The 18577-nt window shown below is 46.9% G+C and overlaps 1 protein-coding gene across 1 annotated transcript in view; it reads left to right on the top strand.

Annotated features, from left to right (window-relative positions):
• Positions 1-17004, top strand: part of LOC147116049 (sushi, nidogen and EGF-like domain-containing protein 1) — a 135539-nt gene extending 118535 nt beyond the window's left edge. Inside the window, exons 18-19 of the mRNA XM_085990763.1 lie at positions 7357-7392; positions 9430-17004. Of these exons, the coding sequence (XP_085846889.1) occupies positions 7357-7382 (26 nt within the window). The 3' untranslated portion in view covers positions 7383-7392; positions 9430-17004. The remainder of the gene's footprint in view (positions 1-7356; positions 7393-9429) is intronic.
• The last annotated feature ends 1573 nt before the right edge of the window (positions 17005-18577 follow it).

Raw genomic sequence — 18577 nt, 5'->3', positions numbered from 1 at the left:
ATGGCCTCCAGAACTTCATCCCTGAGCTCCTCATACCCGCACTGCCCCTTCTTACACTCGTCAGAGAGGGACTGGAGGAACTTACTCTCCAAAGAGAACAGCAGCATTTTGGCCTGCTCAGCATCATCGCACTCGTTGACGCTGGCTGCCTGTTCCACTTCCCTGAAGTGGACCAAGGGGTCTCCTTTTTCGGTGAGCTTTGGGATATGGCTCACCATAGCCCTAAGCTGTTGGGTGCCGTTGGGTAATAGGAACTGGTTTTGGAGGGGTCCCTCGTCCTCGCCATTAACGGGTGGGCCGAACCTCCGATGCCGGGCTGGACACATCGGCCCCGGCTCCAGCCTCTCTTGCGGGGGTTGTTCCACCTCCGCTTCTACCCCTAACTTCACCCCCCTTGCTGCCAGACCTCGCTAAAACCTGGCGCTACAGGTGGTGGTCGTGGGACCTCCTGTTCCTCAACCAGGTCGTCCCTTGGCACTACCTGTGGTATCTGAAGCGTTCTCCCCTCGTTCCCTATAAAATCCACCTGGCCTGCCTTTGGGCTTATGAGGCACACCATGCCCTTTGCCTTCCTTAGGGCCAGGCTCAGATTCTCTATTTGTTCCTTGCAAGGGCCATGATCTGCATCTTCAAACCCCTGTTCACTTGCCAGCTTATAGGCTGCTTTTACTTTCTCCTCCTGCTCTCTTACTTGTCTCGCTAGGCGGGCGTTCTTTTCCCACACCCTCAATTCACTGCTCTTGGCCTCGGTGACCTGACACTGTAGGTATTCCAACCTGGCCTTATGTTCTCCCATTAATTGTACCCTTTCCTGCTTTCCTGATTCAGGGCCTGCAATGCTACCAGTAACTTCTCCCCTGCTACAGCCTTGTCCTGGACCTCCAGGGCTGACTCCCTTATCTCGGCTGCCTGTGCTGCAACGAGCCTGTCCAAAAGCTGGACCTGCTTCTTGAAGCACATCAGCCAGACTGCCTTCTCTAGGGATTTCTTGTGATCCTTCCCTTCTGTCCACTTGGCTGCGGCATCTACCAGACGCCCAGCCTTTAACAGATTGGTGATCCACTTCTTCGTGATATTCACCTTGCTGAACACATAATCAGAAATCCTTTCCTCTATCGTGGTTTGCTCTTCCGAACCATTGTCTACTGTATCGCACCCCTGTTGCCGGTGTCCTGCCGTGGTCGCCATTTCTGTAGGGGGTGGCGTGTGCCCAGTCAGCTCTGCCCCTGACTGTCTCTGAGCAGTTCGAATCACTCCCACACCCCTGGGTTCTAGACACTGGACTTAGGTACAGGCGGCGATACAGAAAATAGAGTAGACAACTGGTTTGGTACAAGAAAACCGTAATTTTAATTAAAGGCACAATAAAGTCACAACACTGAGAATTACTGGAATAATTACAGGCATATAAAATTACTCTTATTTGGGAATGGGGAACACATGGCACATCGAGAGAAACAAACACATTAAAATCCCCCTACCCTTGTCCCACCCTCAATACCTAACTAGATTAAGCTACGAGGGGCCAGGGATTCATGCTCACCAATGGGGTTCCTTTTACGCTTCGAAACCTGTCAATTAAGCCGGTTGTGGTTTTGGTGTTCGCTCTTGTTGTCCTGCGGGCCTGCCGTTATCAAGTGGTCCCAGGGCGTGGCGGTGGAGTCGTCTGTGTAAAGTACCCTCCTTTTCCTCCGTTAGAGAATAGGGAGTAAAGTCTTTGTTGGGTACTTTACCTTGCAGAAATGGTTGTTCTTCTAGTGGTGGTTTGGTCGCCGACGGTTTTGTTGCGGTTGGGGTTCGGTTGGCGGTTTATAGCGTTAGCTTGATTTTCCTACCCATGCTTTGAACGCCAGCTTATCGTGCCCGCTCATCCCCAACGCTTCTTTTCGCTGCCCTTCTCTGCTTATCGTTTTTTGTTGCCATTCGTCTCGTCTCACCTGCCCGTTTACAGCTCCGTGTGTCCTGTGCGTGTTTGATTCGGGTTCCGTTCTCCTCCTGCGTTTGGCCCCCGGTGTTTTAATGGGCATCCTCGGTGTCGAGCAGCGCGGGGAGGGAGGAAAGGAACAAACGAAGAGGCAAGAGGTAAGAGACCTTGGCTACCGGTGGGCCTACAATTATACCCAGTTCTTCATCCCTTATCTGCGCGCCAAATCAGGTGTTCTTTGTCTAATTTTGGCGGGCTCGTCTAAAGTGATTACAGTCATCCACTTTAATTGTTTTTGGGGCGGTTGTCTCCTTGTTTAATGGCTTCAATATCCTGGCTGTTTGTTATTTATGAAATGTAATCGTCTTTTCCTGGTTTGGTAGCTACCTTGAGCTGTTACCGATTATTTATGCAAAAGGTTAATGGCCTCAAGATTAGGTCCATCCTGAGTCGATCTGTTTCAAGATGAAGAATGCATATTCTGTGTTAACCTAGCTGTCTGGCTTTAGAAAAGGACAAAGTCTTTCACAGATCCATGCATGTTAGGTTTCGTTTCAGGATTTGAATGGGCCTGCCTTCTGCAGGGTCTTGCTTGCAAAATCCTGCAGGCCTTGGTCACGAGGTTTCAGAAGCCATTTTGGGTACCCTTTTTAACAACTGGTCCATACAGGGTCCCTTTATCCATAACTTTTGGGGAATGTGGGAATTTTGAGAACCCTACACCTCCCCCTCTATGCTCACATTCACAGAACTATTCCACCATGCAGCCCTCTCACCCTGATGCTTTGAACACAACTGACAACACACAGGGAGGACCCTTGGTCTTGCAACCTCACTCCATCTTTGTCTCCTTCTAAGTATCTATGCTATGCAATCTCTGCACTCACTCCTTCATTCTCACTCAACCGCCACTTGTCTCCCTCATTGCAGGAAAAGAGAGCTCACAACAGGAGAGGGCGAGCCAGGACAGGAGGAGGGCCGCGCTCAGTAGCCCAGCTCACCCCCTGGGAGAAGGCGTCCTGGAGACTGCCGGGGCTGACCGAGATGCGGATGTTGGGGAAGGACAGACAGGAGCATCCCCGCAAGCTGGTGACAGAATAGTTTTCCCCCTCATTGGCATTGCATGAGTCGTTGATAATGATTCTGAAGCTACATCATATGGACTTATCATCTGCAAAATGCAATGTGCATGTAACCTTGGCATTACATCTCTAACTTTTTCCTTGACTCCCCCACAGTACCATTGAGAGCCCCCGTCCCCACTGTGCAGGAGGAAGAGCCTGCGCAGCCAGACTCCTCAGAGGAATCTGCAACCTCTGAGGGCGCAGCGTCAGCAGAAATAAGCGCACCCAGCACCAGCGCAGACACTCACACCTCGGGACCTTTGGGACATAGAGTAGTGTTGTCACCTGGTGTAACACAGCTCACAAGTCACAATTCTGGAGACAGGGACAGCAGTGGAGAGTCCTCGTCGGAGGGCGCAGGACTCTGCCAGCTTGGCTCAGCTGCATGTCGACCCTCTGCCTCTGGGTCCATCCGTAAGATCAGAGGTGATGGAACTCCATGCACAGATGCAGGAGTCTCTGGCAGGTTTTGCCTCCAGGGTCGCTGCGAGTGTGGAGCGAATGGAGGAGTCCATAGCGAACATGAGCAGAGCCTTTGTGGAGTCAGTGGCGCATGAACGCATCAACACGGAAAGGATGGCTACCTACGTGCAAATGATTGCTGCCTCCATGGTAAGGCTGGCTACTGTAGAGGAGAGGATGGCTACGGTAGAGGAGGGGAGGGCAACGGTAGAGGAGAGGAGGGATACGGCCATGGAGGAGGTTAGTCGCCAGTGTACGGAAAACATGGTGAGTGTTCAGAATAGAATGACATCTCTTGAGGAGCGATGGGCATCTATTGAACAGAGAAACCAGACCTTCATGGAAGTCCTTCTGAGTAGGACTGCCATTGCAGATATGGGTCCCCATGGCCCCCCTGATGTGCAGCAAGCTGCTCTCAAGCCACTTGCAGGCACTGAGGGGGACCTGACCCATGAGAGGGAGGTTGGTGGCAGACCTCAAGGAAGTGGGGGCTCCTCTCCAAGCGCTCACACTTCCATGCTACTGCAGAGCCCTCGGCCAGAGCCCCGCCGGAGTCCACACCCAACGGAGATAGACGTCTCAACTCCTGCACAGCCGCAGGAGCAGGAGACTGCTGGGGAGCCCTCACATGCTCGCCACCCCAGAGGACGCCCGCCAAAGGTGTTGAGACAGGAGCAGCAGGAAAGTGAGCAAGGGACCTCCACATCTGCTGAAGCCACAGGGGAACCACTACGTAGGAGCACGCATAAGAGGAAAATAAAGCACAAATAGTCACAAGGGTAGTCACTTGGGTGAAATGCTGTGTATTTTGTAAAAATGCCATCAGTTGTTTGTTTTTCATAAAAATTCTGATGGAAACTGCTGCAGTTCTGGCGTGTGTCATTTCGCGAATGGGGCTTTCACATTGAGGGCTTAGGATTACTTGCAGTTGTCAGGATGCTGGTCAAATAGCTCGGAATCCGCAGGGTTTGGCCATTGTCGATGCTCAGGTAAGAAGCTGCGAGGCAAAAGAGTTTGATTTACTAGGCTAAGCAAATCTGGCCAGGATGAGTGCGTTCCTTGCATCCCGGGCAGCAATTTTCTCGTGTAATGCTGCCGCTGGTTGATGGGCCTCTGCAGGATGCTCGTTCTCGCCCTCCTCCTGCTCCTCTCCCTCTCCCTCTCATCATCGCCACCGCCTCCTCCATCTCCTCCTCCTCCTCCTCCTGAGGAGGGTTTGTGAGGTGCCACTTGGTCCTCAGGAATCTGCAAGCCACGATGCTGTGCCATGTTGTGGAGTGCACAGCAAACCACAACTATTCTGGAGACCCTGGCTGCTGAATACTGTAGGGCTCCACCTGATCTATCCAGGCATCTGAAGCGCATCTTCAGCAAGCCGATGGTTTGCTCAATTACGGATCTAGTGGAAATGTGGCTGGAGTTGTAGCGCTCCTCAGCTTCGTTGGCTGGCCTCCTCAATGGCGTCATTAGTCAAGTCCTTAGGGGATAGCCCTTGTCTCCAAGCAGCCATCCGTGAAGTTGATCTGGCGGACTGAATAGCGGAGGCACACTAGACTGGCGCAGTATGAAGGAGTCATGGCAACTGCCAGGGTACTTGGCACAAACATGCACAATCTCCTTCTTGTGGTCACACACCAGCTGAACGTTAAGGGAGTGGAAACCCTTGCGGTTGACAAAAATACCTGGATTGTGATGGGGTGCCCTAAGAGCCACATGTGTGCAGTCAATGATGCCCTGCACCCTTGGAAAGTCTGCCAAATGAGCTAATCCAACCGCTCGCGCCGTCACATTTGCGCGATCCCTGGTGAAATGGATGTGATTGTGCGCGAGGGCAAAGAGGGCATCGGTTACCTGCATGATGCAAGTGTGTGCGGCCAACTGGGAGATGCCGCTGATGTCTGCTGCTGATCCCTGGAATGAGCCTGAGGCAAAAAAGTTGAGTGCAGTGGTGACTTTGATGGCCACTGGTAAGGGGTGTCCACCTGGTCCTCTGGGCAGCAGGTCTTGCTGTATCATTGCGCAGATGTCAGTCACTACCTGTCGCGAAAGTCGGAGCTGCCTTTGGCACTGCTGCTCAGTCATGTTGAGGTAGCTGACCCTGTGTCTGTAGACCCTGTTTGGGGGGTATCTCCTGCGCCGACGGGCTTCCATGCGCTGGCCCCTTCTGGCCTGTGCTGCCTCAGGTGGGTGTGCAGCAGTCTGTCGCTCCTGCTGCTGCTGCTGCTGTTGTGCCTGGTTCTGCTGCTGCCGCGCCTGGTGCTGGAGGTCCTCTAATGCCAAGAAGGGAAGGAAAAAAAGGCCTCCCATGCTTCTGGTAGATGCCTCAGTTGAGGAAGCGCTGAGTGAGGGTGGCGAGAGGGGTCTCGCAGGAGGTCACACTGGAGAAGTGTGTGAGGCTCCAACCTTCCACAGGTGTGGTTAGGCCTGCTAAAAGTTGCCCCAGGCCTGAGACAACAAAGTCCTGCCATCTGCAAATGATGACGGATCAAATATCCTCTTTAATGTTGGATCTGCAGCTGATAGTCAGCAAGCCAATAGTGTTCATGCCAGGTTTCACAGGTGTGATCCCCACCAGGTGTGTTTTATGTGGGAAAAGGGTTAAACAGGCAAGGGCCTGTTAAAATGGGATTATAAAGGCCAATTATTGCTGTTTAAGGGCCTAAAGACCAGTCCCGCCTGTTGCAGGCGGGACTGATTCGGGTCCATCAGACACACCTAGGTTAAAATGGCGTGGAGGTGGGAACCAGGCGGAGGGGTCCTGACCCCCAGGTTTGGCAATTTTAACTCCCCACATGCCTAAAAGCCCGCCTGTTGGCTGCGTTAAAATCGAGCCCATAGAGTACAAAAGCAAGGAAGTTATGAACCTTTATAAAACACTGGTTCGGCCTCAACTGGAGTATTGTGTCCAATTCTGGGCACCGCGCTTTAGGAAGGATGTGAAGGCCTTAGAGAGAGAGAGTGCAGAAAAGATTTACAAGAATGGTTCCAGGGATGATGGACTTCAGTTATGTGGATAGACTGTCCCTTTTATTCCATGGGCTTGAACTTTTTCCAAATCATGAGGGGTCTAGACAGAGTAGATAGAGAGAAACTGTTCCCATTGGCAGAAGGGTCAAGAACCAGAGGACACAGATTTTAAGGTGATTGGCAAAAGAACCAAAGATGATATGAGGAGAAACCGTTTTCTGCAGTAAGTGGTTCGGATCTGGAATGCACTACCTGAAAGGTTAGTGGAGGCAGACTCAATCACGGCTTTCAAAAGGGTGTTGGATAAGTACCTGAAGGAAAAACATTTGCAGGGCTACAGGGAAAGGGCGGGGGAGAGGGACTAGCTGAAGTGCTCTTGCAGAGAGCTGGCATGGGCTTGACAGGCCGACTAGCCTCCTTCTGTGCTGTAACCATTCTACAATTCCATGATTCTATGATATGAGCAAGGGGCTTACTGAGCACAGCTCCCATTTCTTTGAACACTCTCGGCAGATGACCTTTTCCACAGCCTGTGCCGAGGCTGCTGCAAGACAGCAAGCTCACGGCCTTCGATCTATTCATTTCACACCAGCAACACCAAGACTGTCAACTCAGTAACATGGAGATGGAGTGCCCAATGCCACAATGCCAGGCAAGAGTGTCCAGTGCATACACCACCACACTCACCTGCTGTTCCGATGTCACAACAAAATAAGCTATAGGACATGATCACAGCCAGGTCCTGGGGATGTAGGGATCAAAAGTGTTATAGTTTGAGAGACACTGGACAGATATTCAGCATTGGGAGCTGTCCAAGAGTAGCAGGGAATTCATTATCACTCCAATTGTTATTAAAATAACTTTTTTTTTCTTCTCCAGGAAACAGAAGGTTGTTCAGACATTAACTAATTACTGGTAAGTTTGTCTCATGAATAAATAATTTACATATGTATGGGAGTAAACATCCATTTTATGTGTGTTTGTGCTTGTGGGTCACAGTGTGTGTGTAATGTGCGTGTGTGTCGCATCATTTGTAGTGCACATGTGTTACATCACTTATGCATGTGTGTGTTTCATCAGTTGCAACGCATGATTGTGATATTATGTGTATTGTGAAATAATGTATCCCTACTTCTGCCACAAAGTGTTCACATGGTATTGTGCATGTGAAGTGTACGTGCAGAGTGTCATGTACGTAATATGCATGTGTGTGATACTGCACGTAAAATGTGTTTAGTGTCAGGTGTGCTTTTAAAGCACACATTTAATGTGTGCACACTTTTGTATATATGTGTATTCAAACTATCATACAGTGTAATGTACGTATGCAGTAGGACAGTATAATATGTACGTGTGCAATATCACACTAATATATGTGCAATATCATGGTGTCACACATAAATGTAAAATATCAGTATAATATGAGTGTAATGTATGTATGTAATATCAGTATTATGTATGTATAATTCCACACTAATATGTATCAATATATTATGTATATGTGTAATTTTCCACTGTGATCTGTATATATGTAATATCAGACAGTGTAATATGAGAGGAGAATTGTGCATCTTCTTTACTCCTATCTGTGCTACTACCTGAAAACTCTCCCAGGATGTTTTGACTGACTGTTTTTGCTGGGTTTTGATAAGACTAGGGATCAGATCACCATTTAATAGAGTCCCCACATGCATTAGCTCTTAACTGTAACCTTGACATCTGTCTTAATTGTGGATATGTTGTTGGTTATTGGCCCCAGGTGAGGTGATGACCTCTTTCATACAGGTTTTCTTGGGACTGATTTGGTTAGTGAATTAGTTGTTGGCGGTTTCATGGTACAGGACCTCTTCAGACTAATGGTAATCAATATTACTTGTATTAGCCTTTGCTGTGACCTTCAATCATCCTTTCCAGCAACCCACGGGTTCTCCAGCACCCTGTTCCCTTTCCCACTTGGTTCCCTCTCCATTTCAATAGCCTTCCATTAAGATTTGCTGATGATTCTATTCTACAATCTTAAACTTCCTTCAGGTCACACACCATCCTCTAACAGTACAATCTCTGACTCAATAAATCTCAATCTCCTCCAGCCCCTTCATTTGGGACAATGAAAAATCTTCTTCCTTTCATTTTTTTCCACAGACACTGATCTTAATGTCCCTAACAAGTCAGGCCAAAGGCCCGCAAATCTTGCTAGCTCCCTAATCTTGCTAGCTCCCTCCTATTCCTCCTTCATCTTTTAAATCTCTTGGCCTCGTTATCTCCTCTGATCTTATATGCTTATATGGCACGCCCACATGTCTGCATTGTGATCTCTGCCTGCAAGAAGCACTCTTTTCTGCCAAAGCATTCTTATTTCCCTCTGAACTTGATAACACCCACCTAGAGTGGGGAGACTCCTCCAACTCCCTTCTCTCACTTTTGGACAAGACACAATAAAGTACTTGTCATCTGACAGTTGTTTGTATTCTTGTCTTCCAACTTCTCTTCATCATGCCCTTCTTTTCTGCTTGCATTTCATTGATACTGTGATGGCCATTGCTTCTCTGAACTTTCCTCTCTTCAAATACTACAAACACTGGTCTACACACTATACCTCCTGTCAGCATCTTCACTGGTTTAAATCAAGACTCATTGCACTGTCTTCTATTCTACCTCATTCTTTCCCAGTACCTCAAGCCTCTCTTTCACAGTCTTCCCTTCCTCCTACAACCCTTTAGGCTTTTAAAACTCACACATGATGCCATGTAGTCATTACTTCTTGATTCTACACTTCCTTTCTACTCTTTTCAATCTCGGTGGCAACCTGCCCTGTGGGGCTTGGGCCTATTGCCTAGGTTTCTAAATAAACTAAAACGTTGTTTTCCCTTTTAACAATTTTAAGGTGATAGGATGATTTTTGAAGTGCTGGGATCTCCCCTCATTCACACTGAGATTTTTTTTATGTTTTAGGGCCTTCTAGCTGATGTGTATAAGGAGGTCACAAATCTGAAGACATCAGAAGAATGGGTGCTAGTTAATCAAATCCACCACGTTAACGCATTGTAAAGACGAGGCCACCCATTGAAGAGTCAGCCACGACGTCTTAGTGTCGTTGTGTTCAATTTGGGGATTTCAAAGTCCAAAAAACCAGGACAGTTGAAATCCGATCAACACATAACTAACTGAAGAAGAATGCGTGTGTGGAAGGAAGGGAGGGGAGAGCAGGTGCACGCACTCTTACTTGTCTTTGTGTTCAAGCAGAGAGAGGTGAGCGAGTGAGTGAGTGAGTGAATGCTTGTAGTGCATGGGTGCACTTGAGTGTGAATGTACCTGTGTATTCATTTCTGTGTGTCTGCTGTGTCTAAATTCTTCAAGCCGAGAGACGATACTGCTGGGAATTTGAATTGCGTTGTCGTAGTGGTAGCATTGTGCAGACTTCAATCAGACAAGTGTGGCTCCAATATATTGTGTATAGTACAGAGCCCCCTAGACTGCCTGACAGCGTGCTTAAAACCCTTACCTCCCTTGCTGTACCAATGTGGTATTTTCATTCATGTTAAGCTTGTGCTAGTTAGAAATTAAAATATTACAACAGTTCTGCGGCATGCACTCATCACTTATTTGCTGGGACCTGGATTGAGATTGCCCTGACTGACTTCATTTAAGATCTATGGTACCTGGTAGGGGAAAGGAAACCTTTGACCCCTCTCCCTAAGATCGATGATGCTAACCACCCAGTCCTCATCAGAGAGGGAATATCTTCATCCCATCAGTGTGAGCTGGATTTGTTCCATAAGCCCAGAGTTGACAGTACAGTACCGAACCAAATACATTTCCTAGCCTCCGTTAGAGAAAGGCCTTACCCTTGAACCATAGAGGTTTACAGCACAGAGGTGGCCATTTGGCCCATTGTGTCTGTGCCAGCTCTTTGCTAGAGCAATCTAAAACTAATTCCACTGCCCACCTCTCTTCACATAACCCTGTATCTTCCTCTGCTTGAAATGTTTATCTACACTTCCTTTAGAAGATGCAATGGTCTCTCCCTGTGGGAATACATTTCATACTCTCAACAGCTCTCTGCATAAAGAAGTTTCTCCTAATCTCTCTCCTCGCTCACTTAGTGACAATTTAAAATTGATGGCCCCTTGTCACTGACTTCCCAATCAGAGAAAATAGTCTTTCACTATTCACTATCAAAGCCTTTCATAATCGTAAAAACCTCAATTAAATCTCTTAGCCTTTCCTGCTCCAGTGGAAATAGTCTCGAGTACTACCTGTAGGAACTGGATTTGGACCCAGTCCACAGTTGAAAGGGCAGTTTCTAATCTGTCCAGACCCCCATTAAAGAGAGGCTTTCTTGATCCCTGGGCTGCACCACCAAAGATGGACTTTTTTGTGACACCAGCCCCCTCCTCAGCCAGCCTGCTCAATCGTTGACGTAGCAACACTTTATTACAACAAAGCCAGCACCAGGCTGTATTTTCTTACATCACTTGTCATTAGGTTGCGGCGATGAGTGACTGACGATGTACTGTGCACTGATTGTTGCCAATTGTGTGGCTGGATGACGATTGTATAATCCCCTGTGATTCCTGAACCAAGGCTACTGTAGAATGTGAGGGGAAGTTCAGAGTTTGATTACAGTGGAATTTTATGGTTATACGTTTGTCAGAATTCAACTGGAAAACTCTTAACACCTGACGACAGTTCCTGAGCTGGAACAGCCTGTGTAATTTGGTGTAAATAGCACAGTTTGTAGAAACAAGGGGATAGATTTTCAACTTGCAGTCCAGACGTAAAACTGGCATTGCAGATCAGCTGCCCATTATAGAAACTGCCTGGTTTTCATTCCCATTGATTTCAAGAGATTGGATTTTATTGTATTTTGACATTGATAAACAATGTTGGCATGATGACCTTTTGACACTGGGGCTTTTCTCTCCCCTCCTGATCTGGAGTGGCATATTACAAACTCTGAAATCCCATACCAATATCACTAAAGCACTGCCACTGTACCACAGTTACAAATCTTCCTTCCCCATTTAATGTAAAGATAATGAATTGATCCCTGTGTCAGGGTCTGGGGTCCCTTAATGCGATGATGTGGCTCCATTACTTTTGAAGGGACCATCCCTTAGCCCTTGGAGGCCCCCCTCCCCGATAGACCCAAGACCTGCGTCCAGCACTCGAGTGCAAAATGAGACAGAATTCATCAGGATTAATGGCTGAATATCATTCATGTTGTACTGGAGAGAGGTTGGTGGCTCCCTTGAACAGTGCAAATTGGGCTCTTGTTGTCGTGTGATGCAGTGCATTGAATCACCATCCCGGCATCTTATGGCTTGAAATTTATCCTCACTCGCCCGCACGTCACACATTCATGCTATTCACAAGCCTCTCAGTGAGACCAGTGACGGTGGTGACCTTACATATGTTCAAGCATTTGTTAATATTCCCTGGAATTTTTTATTTTTTATGATTGATTCTTCCAACAGGGGCCTCAAAAATTCCATATGATGAGTTGCACCGATGTTACACCAATAGAAAATGTGTTGGGCCTCCACTAGTCTGGAGAGGTATTTACATCAGAATTTCATGGGTCAGCCTATTTGCATATCCATTGGAGCAGTGATTGCTGTAAAACCCGTGTAAAATGGGAGTAATCTGCTGGGGTATGTGGAAATTAGAGTGCAGCCTTTAAAAAAAGCCAGTTCTGGTTGAAGATTGCAGCAGGTGGCTGGAGGAGCAGCAGGAACGATGCTTGGCTCACTCAGTCAGCTGGCTTGACTGGATGTCTCATGGCTTGTTTTTGTGCCACTTTGCAAGAATGTTTAACACAGGAGAACCTGGCAGATGCAGTCAATACAGGGACCAAGGGATGGCACAGGGACCAAGAAAATGCCACAATTTCACAGAGTCCAACCTGCAAAACCTCCTTGATGAAATAGAGATGGAGGAGAGACAGTGCTCGATGTCCATGGCAGGAAACTTATCACTCATGCCATATGGAGGGAGATGGCATTAGCACTGAGTGCTAACGCTCTCATTCTCAGGACTGCAGACCAGTGATGCACAATTTCAAAGACATGATCAGGGCAGGCAAGGTAACACACCTGTCATTCTCCCCTTCCTTGGGCACCAGCACGATCTTCATCCTCTAAAAGTGCAGCTGTACAACAAACCGTTCACAATGCACTCTTGACAGGTGTGCCTCTTGCATCTACAGCCATCATTTGTAGGGAAGCTTTTTCTTCATTGAAGATATCAGTGGAATGTCTAGCTGCTTCATTGGAATCTGCAGCAGACCCCCACCTAAGAAGCAGCAAGGGACCAGTCGGTTTCTCCACCTCTCAGGATAGCAGCAGTTGTCAGGCCTCCAGCCTTTCCCCTCAGAGTATCACACCAATGGAATGTAGGAAGTGACACCAGGCTGCCAGGAACAAGCTCCAGAGATGCAGCCAGGAGCAGCTCCCTGCCAGGAGCCAGCTGCCCTGAGAGGAAAGCCACCTCAGTCCTGTGAGCCTTTTGTAGAACACGAGCAACCAACCACCTCCCATGATCCTGACCTTCAGATTGCACCTCAGAAGAGGTGACAGAAAGGCACGATGTTAGGAAAAAGTAGGTTGGCTTGTGTTCATTTTAGACTTTGGTTTTAATAAACACTGGGGCATGCACTTATGTTGTGCTTTGCTATTCTTGATGATTACATTCATAGAGGAAAGAGTACGCTTATTTGGTGCTGACTTATTCAATCTGGTGATGATTATTGGCATGGTCATTTAGGTAGGGGCAAAGAGGGCTGATGTGTTGTACTGTTCTAGGATTGAAAGAATGTTCCTTTATTTGTAGGTGGGGGAGAAGGAGATGAGGCACCGACATTAAAGGTAGATTGCGTTAACCAAGAGAGACTTCAGTGATGGGAAGTACTCTGATGCCCTTTGCAACAGTCAGTGAAGGTCATTGTGATGCTCTCCTTCATGTATTTCTTCCTCCAAAGCAGCTGGGGCTGCCACTCTTGGTGTGATCATTATTGATGGGAGCAGGAGGTGGGCCTTCTCACCCACAAGCCATGAGTTGACGTAATTTTCTTCCCAAAAGGGGTCAGGAAGGGCTGAATCTCGATGCATCATGACAACTTCCAGCATATCTTCTGTTGACATGGAAGCTCCTTTGCATGTGGTCACACACAATCAGTACCTTTAGAGGGTGGAAGCCCTTCCTGTTGAGGGCTTTTCTGCAGGAACTCACTAAGAAGTGTGAGGTACTTTCGATTGCACCTGGGATCTTCGGAAAGCCAGCAGCACCATGTAAAATGAATGGCACTGCTTTACTGCTACCTTGCCGTAACGCTGAATGTGATGAATGCCCCAGCTCTCCTATAAAGTGCATCAGTCAGCTGACGAATGCACCTATGGCTGAAAGTACAGAGGTCGGCTGTGGCGGCCTGAAATAACCCTGTGCAATAAAAGGTGAGTACTGTCATCACCTTCATAGTCACAGAGGGGGCAGTGCGTGCAAATGATCGTAACTGCAGTAGGTGGCAGAGCTACTCTATTGTTCCTTTAGTGAAGCACGCTCTTCTACACATCTCCTCACTAAGGTCTTCATGTGACCTGCATTGCCTGTGTATTCTATGGGGGGGGGGAGCAATGTCTGGTGGAGTCCATCCTCCTTAAATCCACCTGATTTGCTCCATCCTGTGCTTCTCTTCCGTGATAATATACAAGATTATGCCCATAGGTAATGTCATACTTGTTCCTGAGAAACCCTCACTCTGGATGGAATGGGGGGGGGAATCGTAAATCTCCAGGTGGTCTGACATTGTCAGAAACCATGAGAGGCAAGTCCAGGTCTGCACAGGCTAATGTCAAACAAATTATCGCAAAAAAGTCGTTGCCAGTTGCAGATATCTCTACCGAAAAAATCCACACTCTTCAGCCTCTCAAACTCCTCACTTTCTCAGATGATCCTGGCAACAGCTGCATCTTATAAATTCTCAGTCTAACTTACCCGGACCGGGTTGCAAGTGTAAAAGCACGAACCTCCGAGCTGCAGCGCCGCTGGAGTTCATTATCATATATGTAAAAGAGCTGAGTCGCCACTCAGTGGACGGCAAGAACATAGGAACAGGAGTCGGCCATTCAGCCCCTCCAACCCAATTCAATTAGATCATGGCTTGATCTGCAGCTCAACTCCATTTACCCGCCTTTGCTCCATATCCCTTGATACTGTTTCCTAACAAAAACCTCACAGTTTTTAATTTTTCAATTGACATAGCCTCAGCAGCCTTTTGAGGGAGAGAGGGCCAACAAATGTGAGGGAATTCAGGGGGATTGATTTTGGATGAATGGCAAATTTTAGTACCCAAACAAAAAGTAACTTGCCCTGCTTATACCCTAGAATTATGCCTAAAAGGGCATGGAATTTCAGGCCAAAGTATTTAATATCAATGACTTAGCAGCCCATCTCTTCCCTTGTGAAAGATTGGTGCAAATCTGTCAACATCTGTAGGCTCAATTCTTCTGTTTGACTTTGATGAAAATGACCACGTGCTACAGGACATGGCATTCTTTGACATATTCTTCTCCCTTTTTCTTATTTGTCCTCCTCGCACTGACTGAGGATCCACAAGACCGTGATCATTGTAAGGAGTGAGAGTGGAAATGGAGAATACTCATGTGACAGTCCACTTATTGCATGAGTGCGGTTGATCCAGTAAACCCCCTCCCCCGAAAACGCCTCAGTAGAAAAGGTAACGCCTTTCTCTGATAACCCGCTTCAGTTTGGTCTCTCACTCGGTGAGGAATTGCCGGTGATCCTTTGCCTTGACAATCTATGGTACATCATGGAGAAATGGCAAAGCATCACAGCTTGTCTTGATTTGTAAACTGAACATAGGAATTGCTAGATGAAATTTGACCTTCTACCATCCTGGTAGTCGCGCGATACAATGTTAATGGAGTTGTTGACCAATCATAGCAAACAATCTCTATCAATTAATCTACAACATATCCAGACATGAGACAGGGAGAACCCCAGTGGTGGAGAGCTTTGGAAACCATAGGTCAAAAGTCACCTGTTCCCCCCAAGCACGCTACACTCACCGCATGCCATGTCTCAAATTACTCAAATTGCTTGCAAGCACTTTATTATTCCAGTGCTGGTAGTGCTGTTCCAGGTGACTGTAGACTGGCTTAATCTCTGATCTTGTTCTCAACTGCTCGGAGACCTCAGTCCAGCTCATGTTTACTGATAATCTGCCGTGCTTGACATAGGAGTTTGTTTCTATTCTGTAATTTGCTTCCCTGCTCCTTTGCTGAGGTGAATTACTCTTCCTGTGGTACAGTTCCACAGGGGGCCGGCTGCTCTCTGCCGCCTTGCCTAAATGGCCATTCTTTTTGTGTACATCTATGTTATGTTGTTAAGCTATTCAACTATCAGGAGCAGTACAGCTGATCCTAATCCTGCCTTCATTAAGCATTTACACATGAGCACTTTCCAAAATGAATCACTGGCTGGCGATTAGGCAGATTTTCTCCCCTCCCCTCGCCCCAATTCTAGGACCACGTGTGTCTGGTTTTTGGTACGTGCCATCGTCATCATTGACAGATTTGATATTTCCTAGATCAAGCAGGGTCTGAGAGGTGCATGGACATGAGTGTGAGGCCTTGTGCTGTCGTGTAAGTATGTCTGTAAGTTGAATTGGTGTCAAAAAACTGAGGTCATTTGATCTCCGTGCGTGTCTTCCTGCCACTAAATAGAGGAGCTTTCTAGAAATATGAGGGAGCATATTTGAGGTTACAGCATAATCGTTTCTGATTGAAAACATCATTTGAGTTACGCCCTTCCAGCTTATTCTGTTACTCTATATACCAACAGAGCAATGTGATCCAATACCCGCATCTACAAACTCTATCTAAACCTGTTTTAGATGAGGCTGGCTCCAACCTTTGTCTCTTCCTGAAGCGTGTGAATGGCCAGATACGTGAATGGTTTAGTTACTGCGTCATAGGCTGTGAAAAACTGTAGAAAGCGGGTAGTCAAGTTGACCTAGATGGTGAGCTTTGCAGAGAGCCTGTAACCTATCATTCTTGGGTTCCCCATCCTTCGCCGCCTTTCCCTGGAACCCAAGCTCAATCATGTAGTTCCTCTTTGAAATAATTTGTACTCTCCCCATGCACTGACGTCCTCCCAGGAGGCCAAATACATCTCAGCTTGAGTGATTTGGGCTGTGGGTTGGAGGCGCACTGTACTGGCCCTCTGCTACTTGTGATTTGCTACTAGTTTGTGTTTACAATTTTAATCCATCTTATTTCACGCTCTTGTTAAAGTTCGCCTTCCCCTTCGGAGATCTGTTCCAACACTCGCTCCTCACCCTGTTATTAGTTTGTGGACAGAGTGGATTATTATTCCCTGTTGCTGCACATTTTCTTCTATCTGTGACAATCCTTTCCCTGTTCTATATTAAATGTTGTGAGTGTTGCATTGTAGTTCAGCTGTATCGACTAGTTTTACTGAAAATAAAATCTATGTGTGAATATCCAACCAGGAACATGGTGTTTGTTTTCATTGATAATGTTGTTCTGTGAAATTTATGCTTATCAACTTGATGGATGTTAACGCTAGTGAATAGAACACTTGCCATGTTGGGTACCCTGTTTTAGCATCAAACACTCCCAGGTCAGGTACAGCATGGGTCGGTTACAGAGTAAAGCTCCCTCTACACTGCCCCATCAAACACTCCCAGAGCAGGTACAGAGTATCCTGAGACTATGCCCCCTAGTTCTAGACTCTCCAGCCAGGGGAAACAACCTCTCAGCATCTACCCTGTCAATCCCCCCTCAGAATTTTATGTTTCAATGAGATCACCTCTCATTCTTCTAAACTCGAGAGAGTATAGGCCCAATCTACTCAATCAAACAAGGGAGGGGCGGTTCTGGACTTAGTTTTAGGGAATGAAGCTGGGTAGGTGGAAAGGGTATCAGTGGGAGAGCATTTTGGTGCTAGTGATCATAATTCAGTTAGATTTAGGGTAGTTGTGGAAAAGGACAAAGATAGACCAGGAATAAAAGTTCTCAACTGGAGAAAAGCCAATTTTGCTAAGCTGAGATGGGATTTAGCCAAAGTGGACTGGAAACAGCTACTTGAAGGTAAATCAGTGTCTGAGCAGTGGGAGGCATTCAAGGAGGAGATCCTGAGGGTTCAGAGCAAGTATGTTCCCTTAAAGAAAAAAGGGTGGGACTAACAAATCTAGAGCCTCCTGGAAGTCAAGGGACATGCAGGGTAGGATAAAGAAAAAAGGGAGGCTTATGACAGATACCGAGGGCTCAATACTGCAGAAACTCTAGAGGAGAATAGAAAGTGCAGGGGTGCAATTAAAAAGGAAATTAGGAAAGCAAACAAAGAGCATGAAAACATTTTGGCAAGTAAAATCAAGGAAAACTCAAAGATACTTTAGTTATCCTCTTGCCCTTAATGTATTTATAAAGAAAGAGTAGGGCCTATTAGAGACCATAAAGATAATATGTGTGTGGAGGCGGAAGACATGGGTATGGTTCTTAATGAATACTTTGCGCCTGTTTTCACAAAAGAGAGGGGCGAAGCAGACATTGCAATCAGGGAGGAGGAGTGTGAAATGTTAGATGAAATAAACATAGTGAGAGAGGAAGTATTAAGGGGATTAGCAGCTTTGAAAGTGGATAAATCCCTAGGCCCGGATGAAATGTATCCCAGGCTGTTAAGAGAAGCAAAAGAGGAAATAGCAGAGGCTCTGACCATCATTTTCCAATCCTCTCTGGCTACAGATGTGGTGCCAGAGGACTGCTAACGTTGTACCTTTGTTTAAAAAGGGAGAAAGGGATAATTACAGGCCAGTCAACCTAACCTCGATGGTGGGAAAATTATTGGAAAAAGTTCTGAGGGACAGGATAAATCTTCATTTAGAAAGACACGGATTAATTAAGGACAGTCAGCATGGATTTGTTAAGGGAAGGTCATGTCTGACTAACTTGATTGAATTTTTTGAGGAGGTAACAAGGGTCGATGAGTATAGTGCATTTGATTTAGTGCATATGGATTTTAGCAAGGCTTTTGATAAGGTTTTACATGGCAGACTGGT

This window comes from Somniosus microcephalus, chromosome 6 (assembly GCF_052327205.1).
Source record: "Somniosus microcephalus isolate GS21.2 chromosome 6, FLI_Smic_1.0, whole genome shotgun sequence".
NCBI classification, from domain to species: domain Eukaryota; kingdom Metazoa; phylum Chordata; class Chondrichthyes; order Squaliformes; family Somniosidae; genus Somniosus; species Somniosus microcephalus.
This window is presented reverse-complemented; position numbering and strand designations above follow the sequence as displayed.